Raw genomic sequence first — 11,230 nt, forward strand, 5'->3', positions numbered from 1 at the left:
CAGCTGACTTCCTGCCCTTTGGGCAGGGGGCTGGACTCGATCTCCCGAGGTCCCTTCCAGCCCTAATGTCTATGAAATCTATGAAAGGAAAAAGTAGTTAAGAGAGAACAAGAAAATGTACAATAGTTGGTGCAAGGCTAATTAATTTGTCAAACCTGCTGCCTGGGTTATTGACGAAGTATAAGTAGAATAGCTGGAATTTCTTCTGTTCTGGAAAAGTGGTCTCCTCGTGGAAGTAGGAGGAGATGGTGAGGGCAAAGGTCAAGAAAAAAGGGACAAAGTTAGTAGATTAGAGATGGAAGACTGCCACCTAAAGGTTCTGTGAAGTGTCACATGCTTGGTGCCTCAAGAAGGGGTGTTCAGAGTCTTAAAATACTGCATTATTTCACATACAGCATGCCCTGGAGTAAGATATGCACCTTGGTTTTGAAGGGCAGGATGGAAAAGATCTTTCCTTATAGTAAGTAACTGAGCGCAGCAGCTAGGAGCCTGAGCCTGCTTGTTCTACTCCCTGTGGATCACCTACAGTATACTTTCATTTTTGCCTGGTACACAGCAGAAATTGCTCTTACATCAAATACTACTTACTATGTTGGTTTTAGAAGCAAAGTTTGGCCTTTAGCCATGATGCATAAAAAGGACTTCAGAACTTTTCTTTTTGGAAAAAACAAGCATAGGTGAAACCGAACTTGAAATCATGGCAGCCGATATTAAGGCACAACCTTCTCTATTCATTTTCTCTCTTTTCAACGAAAATTATTTTAATAAGTAAATGGGTACTTCCACAACTTTAGGAAGTGGAGAGGAAGTGTAGCTAGCTAAGCATCTGGCATACAAACCAGATGCAGTGTTAAACAAACTTTCAATAGCAGTCACCTTTTCTCTAGGTGTCAAAAGAATCTTTCCTCCATTTCAGTATATTCAGCTAATCCAGCTCAATGTATTAGTTCACTCAAAGCAGACAAACTGATACAGAGTAGAAAGAGCAGAAAAGGCTTGGGTTTTCCTTTTCTAATCTATGAAAAAAGTTTGACAGAATGAGTCCTGCTAATTCTTAACACTGCAAAAAGATGGTAACCAAAGTCATCAGCACAATTTGTCAACTACATATATTACTACTTCCATTTAATTAAAAGGTACAAAATGTTTTTTGATGTTTGGATATATTTTGAGCACATTTAAAGCAAAAAATAACAAACAGCATTTTTGAATTATAACTAAATTCCAGAGCAGCTGTGAGGAGGGAGGGGGAAGAAAGTGCCAACAGCCTAGGTGCCTCCCCAGATAAAGCAGGGACCCTCCCAGAATCATTCCTCCATCTTCCTTTTAGGATAAGTCTCATCCTGCTGTCAACTAGTATAAACCTGAATGGTAGGAGTTTGTGTTTAGTCTAATAAAATTGAAAAAAAAAATACAGCTATACCAAAAAAAGTCTCCAAACTCTAATTTAGTAAAACAAGGCACATGTGTAAATAGGACTATTAACCTATACTGCCAACATGAAAGATAGAAATACAATTTTGTTCTATACCAAAGTGAGAACTGACTTCCTAGGAAGGAAAAAAAAAAAACAACAACATGTAATCTTTTACACCAATTTGTATAACCTAAAACTGGTAGCTAAAAAAAAAAAAAAAAAAAAAGACTGACTTGAAAAACTTTGGAATCATGAGTTTCTTGAAGTGAAAGTAGTATCTTACCATCCCCAAGGGTAGATCTAATAATTAGCTTCAGTAACAGTACCCACAGGCTCCCAGCAGCTTCTATGAGCTAAGAAGAATCACCTACAGGTCTTCAAACATTAATTGGCATCATGTGCCCAATGCATTCTAGGCTAGATGAAAGAGACATAACTTAGCTTTGGGAACCTACGCTTTCTCTCTGTTCCAAGAGCAAAAGTCACCACACTCTAAACGTAGGCTGTTGTGCGCTCTTATACTGTTCCTTTCCTTCCCACCTTGGCATCATTTTTTCCTCTTGTATGATCAGAACTTTCTGCTTCATTTACAATGCATTTACTTTTTCTTCCTCTCCTTCCCATATTACATCTCTTTTTCTCCCTATATCTTCTCTCCTCCCCCAGCATACTGAAAGTCTTTCACTACTTTAATTTAACCCTCAGTCTCTCCTAATCACTCTCAACGCAGTTTTTGCCTCCCTCATTTCCCCTCAGAAATATTTGTTCTAGCTAGGGCCCCCCCCCCGAGAGAAGATTATCAACAAAAAATAGAGAAAAGAAACCTAATTTTACGTGTTACTTGTGGGTACCTACTATTTTCTAACCCAGCAGAAGCCAGCAGGCAGTACAGAACATTCTCTGTCAAGTGAAAGGACAGAAAGTTCTCCATAAGGAAAACCAATTTTATTTGAGATGACCCTATATCCAAAAAGACTAACTTAGAGAAGGAGAGAGATTCAGTTATCCCTCAACCCTTGGGGTCTTAGTTTAAAGATCTTCCAAATACTGACTGTAATCAATACAAAGAGATGTTTGCAGACTTTCTGAAATTATAGCTCCAAGATGCAAACTGCTCCATTCATTTCAGTGCGTCTTAACTCAAGGTGCCAGCAGTTATACTTCAAATATCAGCACTGTTGATTCTTCATATTCAAAGCATAAGCAAGCATAGAAAGTATTTTCTGTAATCCGCACTAACATTTCTCAAAGCTTAAAGACATCCATTGGGGAACTAAGGCACAAAAAGGACTAATTTAAATAATTCCTCTTCGGTATCACATGGAAAATGAAGCAAGCATCCTGCAGCCCTGCTAAAAGGGGACAAGGCTTGCAAAAGTTTAGGAAATACTAACCCAAGAGATATTTCTTGCAATTCCAGTGACTGAATGAAAAAGTTCTAGAGGGCAAGTGTCACCAAAATATCAGTCTACCATAACAAAAAAAAAAAATTGGTTAAGCCAAAAAGGCCAACGCTTGGTGGTTGCTGAAGAGTAAGCTGATGAATGGATCTTGTAGAAACACTTTTGGAAACTGAAATGTCATCTGGAAGAACTTTCCTTGCAAAACAAGCCTTTGAGAGAGGTACACAACTGGTGGAAATTGGTAGTGAACCTGTGATTCACAAGATCCGGAACGCCGTTGTATGACAAGATACCTCTAAGAACAGGCCTTGATAAGCAACCCACCTAAAACAAGAGAGAAATAAAAATTTACTCTTGTCTTTAGCAAACAAGGGTGCCCTCAGCTTTAGGGAAGCATGAAGAATGGATAAGAATGAAGGTTGTTGCTTGAAATGAGTAAGGATACTACTATAGTCCCTTGCTAAAATGCTGTTCTACCAAGTTGGAGAAATTTACCGTGCAACTCAAGTTTTATAACCTTTCAATAATTTTAAACAACTTGTTTGTTCATATGAAAGTCCTCAGAACTGTTTGAGGGAGGACTATCTACAGTTTGGAGTGGGGAGCCCACCCTGTCTAGTTTATGTTCACACTAATTCAGCAGTATAGATTCATCTGCAAATGGTTAAAATTCTTTACTATAGAAAGGGCTTGTGGTATGATTCTTTTAGGGCGATTGTCCCTCAACATTTAGTTCCCTTTTAAAGTTAAAGAGCCAGAAATCCCATATTGAAGTTGCCCTTGCACACTGTCAGAGGCAGATCTAACACAAGGCAGTATGCATTTCCACCATTAAAAAAGCACACACACCCCAAAATCATGAATAAGAAAAAGTTAAGACTCAAGCTCTTAACCTGAATCATGGTCCCCAACAATAAGTACTAGTCTTTCACACCCTGAATATTTATGGGGCACAGAGGAAGAGATGATAGAAAGGATGTGAATTGAAGTTTTGGAATTCTTTAAGACTTTTGTCCCAAAATTACTTCAAAACCATATTCATTTGAAACAGCAGCAGCCAAAGTGCTTTGGGGGGGAGGAGGGAAAAAAAAAAAGAAAAAGCTCCTCTGAAAGAAGGACCCAATTACCTTGAAGAAAGGCCACCATGACATCAACTTCTCTAGCCCTCCCAGTGCAAAAACAAACGATAAGGGAAGAGAGTTGGCAGCTGTAATTAAAAGTTTCATCTTAAATTATAGGATATGAACTTGTTGGCCATGATCTTCAGGTCCAAATAATGTTCAGATATGTGTTTCACCCCACCCAAATGAACTTGGCTAAGGCTCAGGACCCTTTACCAGAAATTGTAACCCTGGCCTTGTAGAAAAGAGGGATTTCAGGATAACCCAAAACGTTACATTATTAGGAAAACGTAAAACTCCAAATTAAGGGATTTCTTCAAGTATCTTTCTAGACTCCTTTGCAATGTCTTTATATCCACGTGAAGCACAGAACAGGTGACAGAGTGCTGCAACAACCAGGAGTTTGCAGACTATTACAGTTGTTCAAAGGCAATGGACAGAAATCCAAAACATTCTAATAATTAATAAGAATGCAGTCCTTGGTAGCCACAATTCCATCAACTGAAATCAAGACCCAGGTTACAGCAATGACAAAACAAGGAGCAATGGTCAAGTTCCAGCAATGGAAGTTGAAGTTAGACATTAGGAAAAACTCTCTCACTAGGAAGGTAATAAAGCATTGGAACAGGTATCCAGAGAGGTTGTAGAATCTCCATCCTTGGAAGTTTTTAAGCCTTGGCTGAGATGATCTGGTTGTGGTTGGTCCTGCTTTGAGCAGGGGGTTGAACTAGATGTGTTCTCCTAAAGTCCCTTCCAACTCTCTGTATTACAGCTGAAATTCAAAGAATAATAGGAAATGAAAGAATGGCCATGTCTTGGGGATGGAAGATCTTAAAAGACTTGTTCAAATTCGCTAAAGCTTCCAAGATGCCCTGCTGATAGAGACTTTTTCCAATCACGGGACCACTTCAAGCTCAATATCTTTTCCAGGAATTCTTAAGTCAAATAAGGCACTTTTGCCCTTCTTCCTAAAATGACCTTGGATTAGCAGAAGCTGGATACAAGGATCTATATTATTCAAAGGAGAATGAATCACATCCATTCATCTGCTCACCTACCTCACTCTAGGGGTACTTGGCTGAAGATGCAGGCCAGAAGTGTCAAAAATATGGTCCACAGTCCAAACCCAGGTGATAGGACCTTTTCTTCCAGCTCCATCATTGGGCTATGGACAGGACCACCAGTGGTTATGGACCTTAGCCTTCCCTGAAAGCAGATATGGGAAAGGAAAGGAAAACTAGAGTCTGACTTTTCTAAACAGAGAAGCAGGGAACCTATTGGTTCCCTATTACACTGCAGGACTAGAACCCTTTATCTCAATTGGACAGGCTATTTAAAGAAGCACTTGAGACATCAGATGGGAGTCAGATGCGTCTTCAGTTACAGCAGAACACAGTGACCCCAAGAGTGCTCCAAGGACCATTTAGTGAATCTAAAACAACAGAGGCCATCTGTCAGAGTCAAGAATCTCTCTGGAACAAGGGTCAGCAACCTTCCTTTACCAACATGGGCCAGATCTTATGACCAGTCCTTGCTGTGGGCTGGAAGTCTCCACCCCTATCCACTCTCGCAGGGACTGGCTGGCAGATTCCCAGCCCCTCAACAGCAATGGCAAGCTCAAGTCCTTCATAGAAGAACAGTCTACAGTGAAGTGAAACTGTGCAGTGCATAGGGGCAGCACAGCCTGATGCAGCTCCCTGATACCTCACTATGCCAAGTCAGACCTCTCTGCAAGCTGGATCTGGTACCTGGGCCATAGGCTGCTGACCCCTGCTCTAGCACATGGGGAGAAAGGGGTAAGGCGGGGACCACACACACCTCAAATGATCACAACTAGTAGGAAAGCAACACACCCCTTGGACATTTTCTGCCTCTCTTCTGACGTATTTCAGGAACTCTGGCTAACATAAAAAAGAAATGAGTCAGAAAGCTCCAGCCATTATGAAAAAGCCAGGTTCTGCCACAAAAAGAGTAATTCCTGAGCAGCTTGGAACTTTACCTGCCATGTTGCTAACTACTGTTGGAGAGAGGCAGTTTGTAGATCCAAGTAGGGAGAGCTAGTGAGCTAATCATAGCACCATCTTCCTACAGACTTGAAAGGCTCAAAACATATTTTTCCTTAGAAATTTTCAATCAAAGACATCTCCTTACTACTGGTGCTAGCATAAAAGAAAGAAAAAATGATTTTGCCTGGATTAAGTTTAAGAGAGAGCCAAAAGAAACCTTTGGATCTCTTGGTGTATAGTATTGGCACATGTTCCTTTGTACTATGAGGGAAAGGTAACATCTACTGCGGTAACTGAATAAGGAAAAAAAGTACCACGAGACATAGAAGACAGGGAGCATGTGCCTACAATAAATTTATGAAAAGAAGTCTTTTAAGTGCTCACATAATGTTTAACCTTGTTCTTGAAGGTTATGTGGCTGGGCTACCAAAAATATGGACCACAAAAAGAAAATGCATTAAACTAGTCTTGTCACCTTTGTATTCAATCCATGTAATATTTTCCAAATATTTCCTAAATTTCTCTATAAAAATACAAGCCACCTCCTTCTTTCCCTTGAAGTGCAAAATAACTCAGAGTCAAGAAGATCTAGCCTACTAGTGAGAACTGCTCAAGCTCATATGACTTACATGACACCTTGCAGGACTTTCTGGGGATCAGGGTCAAATAATCTGTCAACATAGTGGCGACTGCTAGCCGTGACTTCCTGCAGAGGAAAGATAAAAGACATTTCATGAATCTACGTCAATTCTTTAACTACAGATCCCAAACAGGAATGCCTCATGGAGACAGAAGAGTATACAAAACCTACCAAAAAAAAGGTAATGACAGAACTAAACGATCACACTCAAATAGGCAGTATTTATTACCAGAAACCATCCAAATTAGAATTTGAGGGTGATTTTGGAGAAGGGATTATACAGTGTATATATTCAGATAGAGGAAGTGATAAAGCCATGGTTCTCAATCAGGGTGCTGCCAGAGGAGAACCTGCCAGGGGTGCCACAACCCTGGCACTGCTACCACCATAGCATGAAACTGCTCCAAACAGCTCTGTTTTCAAGTGCCACATTGGAGCCAAACTAAGCAGCAGCAGCAGAAAGGCACATCTGCTTGCATTTCATTATTCTGACAGGCACAACACTTCTGCAGCAACCCTTTCTAGCTCAACTCAAACATGCTGCCTGAAAACAGAGGTGCATGGGGCACTTCTACCTAGTGGTAGCAGCACTGATCTCCATGGTGGGGTGATGCTGTGCCCTGCATGCCTCCATTTTCAGGAGGACCCAAACTGGGCAGGGCTGCAATAGAACTAGCACCTTTTCCTGCATAAGGTAATGCAAGCAAGCACGCCTTTCTGCTGCAGCCACATCTCAGTTTGCAGAGAACATGGGGCAGTTCTATCTGACCCACGGGCCTCTGTTTATGGGAGACACCACACTGAATCAGACCAGGAAGGGCTGCAACAAGAGCACATGCTCCTGCCTCTTCATCTGGCTTTCCAGGAAGCACATGGCACAGTTTGACCTGCCATGGCCCCTCCCAGGTCTTGTGTGCCTTGTGAGGGGGGGTGGGGGCAGGGGGCTGGTACATGTTCCGTGTGCAGTCCAGCACCTTGTCCCTGCTGGTCAGGTGTCCCCAGACTTTGCCTCTTTTGGCCCCATAGAGCTGAATATTAATGTTTTTTATTTATATATATGATAATATAACCATTCATATTTGTTTTTTTGTTAAAAGGGGGTGCCCCTAACTTCTAAAAAGTTTTGGAGGGGTATCAAGTCTAAAAAGATTGAGAACTACTGTGCTAAGGGCACATGCATGGGAATTTGAGAGTTCTAATGTTTGTCTATATGCCTGTGGGCAAGGCATATGGGCCAAGTTTGGTCTGGATGCCAGCACTTCCTTAACTGGCAGTTTAAACACAGTTTAGTAGCTGTATCAAAAGGAAACACTTGCACAACATTAGTTCTTGGTTAATTTCTGGTGCACTGCAATTTATCATGCATTTCCAGACATTACAAAGAGTGCATTTAAAACAGCTCAGGTTGTTGAAGCAGAATACACACCCACATAAGCCCCTCCACAGCAAGGAAAAGTGCCATTAAAAGTTCTCTCTCCAATACACCTTACCGCCCTGCATCACCTATTCAAATTGCACTGAGGCTCTGTCTCCTACAGAGTCATCCCACATAACTCCAACAGGGACAGTAACACAGTACACTCCACATCCCTCACAGATCTCAGCACAATACAAAAATTAACTTTGTTCTCAGCAACAGAACATACATGCCTAGGTTCATAAAAGGCATGTCTTGCATCTTATCAAATCCTTCTCCAATACTTTTTCTGAGAAATTAACACACTACACTAAATGTTGCATGATTTTCAAAAGTACCAGGCATCTGCAGGTCTCCCTGACCTATTGAGATTTGTTTGTATTCAGCACTCCTGAAAAAAAAAAGGTCACATATTAAGGGATTTCCTAAAGCCATATGTAAGCAGCTAGCTCGGGGCATTGGATTTGGAAAATTTGGCCTGCAGCCTTATAAAAGATGTTACGGTCCGTCAATTGAGCCTTCTCTTCCTTTATTAAGCTTTTACCCTCTTCCTTGATGAATTTCCTTGAAAGAAGAATGAAGATGATTTGTGGAAGCTCTGCCTTGTTTTTGGAATGCCAGGTAACCTTGAACTAAACCTTCACCTCTTTATCCAGCTGAATTTCTGCTGTGGTACCATCCTCCTCCAAACCAGTCTGGCACCACCAGGAAGAACATGAACCACCTGGAGCATCTAGCTCTACGTTTCCTTCAAAAATGGCTTCTGCTTATTACGTCACTTTGGTTATCTTGCCCAAGGGAGAAGGATAGTCTCAGCACAGCCTGTCACCTGACCAGAAATGCATGGCGAGGCTGGACCCAGATAGATTTTAGGTCCAGACCTTCATTAAGCTTCCAAATCTAGAATCTGCTGCTTTCTAGCCTGCTAACCAGCTCTAAAGTTCAGGTAAAGCAGGGATGTCAGGATACTGGCAGTTTTCTCCAGCATGCCATGCACCCCAGCTGGTATCGAGGGTCCTTGGGTCCTGATGGACATGGGGATTGGCAGCAGAAGGGCAAGCAAAGACCGATACAGTCCTTGCTACTTCTCCTGTCATTGCTGCTGCTGTCCTAACTCCTCTGCCAGCGGCCTCACCATCACCCCTTTGCCCATGCCAGAACTGTAGCTGTTGCTGCTGTCACAGGGCAAGTACCATGGCTGCAGCTTCAGCTCCAGCACAGGCCAGGCAGCAGAAACCAGAGCTGAGCCTCATGCCTCCTGCCAGAGCAGCTATCTCCCTGTACCTAAAGCCACAGCCAAAGCTGCTACCACTGCATACCCCAGGCTGGACACAGCCTACAATGAGCCCCATGGTCTGGACCTGGCCCAGGGTACAAGGCAAGTTTCACACTTATGTCTTCTTACCTAGTAAGGAAAAGCAAACCAAAACAACATACTAAGCTTATTTATTATAAAAGTGGCAACTGGCCTCTAGATCATTTCATGCCTAGTGGGCAGGACATTATCTAAAAGCTGTTTTATAAGAGTTAAGATACAGTTACTGCAAGACAGCATTTGAGGCTGGCAAGCTAGGATTTACAAACATGGGACACAACTGCAGTCAGTAAATGAACACATGTCCCAGAGGCAAAGGATGAAAGCATCCCTTTCAGTACCCACTTAAAAGCAATATACCCCACCGAAAGATCAAAGGGCAACTGTAGTGCATGTGCCTCCTCCCTGCACTACAAAGCACAGCAACTATGCCACCTGAGAAGACCCAGAAGACTTACAAGAGCAAAGGGCTTCTATTGCCAAGCTGATTTCCACTTCCTGGTAATGAACTGGCGAGAGTGCTCTACAATCCCTGTACAGCAGTTTTTACAAACAAGGCAAGAGGTTGGCAAAATGTTTTCAGTGAACAGTAAAAATATGCCAGAAAATAGAGCTTTGAAATAACCCAAACTATTTGTGAAATCCCACTGAATCCACTTACTTCAGCCACAACAAGGAAGATTTTTTCTAATGTCAAAACGTTTTCAGAAGAGCGATTTGCTTTGAAAGGCATTTTGTTATACGTGAAGTGACCTATGATTTAAAAGGGGCACAAAGCAGCTAAAGAGCCTGCAAATGAAACAGAACATGCGTTTTGCTCATGCCAAAACAAAAGTTCCGCTTCAATTTGAGAACACTCCTTTTCTTCAACCACCGAACTGAGTAGTCTTTTATTTGCCCAGCTCTACCTAGCAAAAATACAGGCCTCCAGGAAGTGCAGACCCAACTCCTCTTCAAGGATCAGCACAAATGCAGGTAGAACAAGGCAAGAGGAGCTTCCTTCTGAAAGAGAAAGTAATACTACAGCTCTCACTTAAAATGAGAGGGGAAATCCAAAATGAAACCTGATGTAGACAAGAAAATGGGAAAAACCCCAGGGTAACATCCAAATGCCTCTCAGCCCTTTAACTATTCAATGCAAAAACTGACAGACCTGTGGCTCAAGGATCAGACTCTTAAATCACCTGAGGACCCATCAGTGAGCCATGGTACAGATCATCCTTGAATTGAAGGATGGCCAATGATGAGGCAGAAATGGTATCAGGATACAAACACTACTTCGGCTCTTACATTTAACACTGAGACACAATATCCCCTAAACCAGGAGTGGCCAACTTGGGGCATGCCTGCCTCAAGGGACACAAGACACTTCTGCATGTGGTCCACGGCAGATCCAGGACAGGGGAAAGCACAGCAGCAGGTGGAGTGGCAAGTGTAAAGCAGAGGGGCACATGGGGTGGGTAGCACAGGGCAAGGAGCAGACGCAGCGGGGATCACGGCGCAGAGCAGCCAGTAAGGCAGGCAGGCAGGCAGTTCAGCAGCAGACAAGGGGCGAGAGGAGACCAGAGCAGCAGGTGGGGCGGGAGCAGCAGATGGGGCAGCAGGCAGGGCGGCGGGCGGAGCGCAGAGCGGCGAGGGCAGGGCGGGGAGCGGAGCGCAGAGCGACTGATGTGGCGGGCCGGGAGCGGCGGATACCGTCAACCCGGCCCGGCCCGACCCTGTCCGGGCGGCGGCGCTGGTCCCGGTCCCCACCCCAGGGGCCGCCCCACAGCGCGCCGCCCTCTGGTCCCGCTCGCGCCCCGGCGTCCTCACCGAGAGGACGCTCATGCGGAGCGGCGCCTCCAGCACACACGCCATCTTGGGAGCGCGGCGGCGGCGCCTCTCGTCAGCCCCGCGCTGCCGCCGCCGGGC

At 43.5% G+C, this 11,230-nt stretch overlaps 1 protein-coding gene across 9 annotated transcripts in view; it reads right to left on the reverse strand.

Annotated features, from left to right (window-relative positions):
- Positions 1 to 11,224, reverse strand: part of ARMC8 (armadillo repeat containing 8) — a 107,492-nt gene extending 96,268 nt beyond the window's left edge. For 8 of the 9 annotated variants that reach the window (XM_019542839.1, XM_019542846.1, XM_019542844.1 and 5 more), the window contains exons 1-2: positions 11,132 to 11,224; positions 6,577 to 6,653 (exon numbers count right to left, since the gene is read on the reverse strand). In XM_019542839.1, coding sequence (XP_019398384.1) covers positions 6,577 to 6,653; positions 11,132 to 11,176 — 122 coding nt within the window. In that variant the 5' untranslated portion in view covers positions 11,177 to 11,224. Of the gene's footprint in view, positions 1 to 4,999; positions 5,148 to 6,576; positions 6,654 to 11,131 lie in introns of those variants that run through there. The other variant, XM_019542842.1, reaches the window with a different exon arrangement.
- Positions 11,225 to 11,230: the final 6 nt, after the last annotated feature.

This window comes from Crocodylus porosus, unplaced genomic scaffold, assembly GCF_001723895.1.
Source record: "Crocodylus porosus isolate Cpor-Errol unplaced genomic scaffold, CroPor_comp1, whole genome shotgun sequence".
In the NCBI taxonomy this organism is placed as follows: Eukaryota; Metazoa; Chordata; order Crocodylia; family Crocodylidae; genus Crocodylus; species Crocodylus porosus.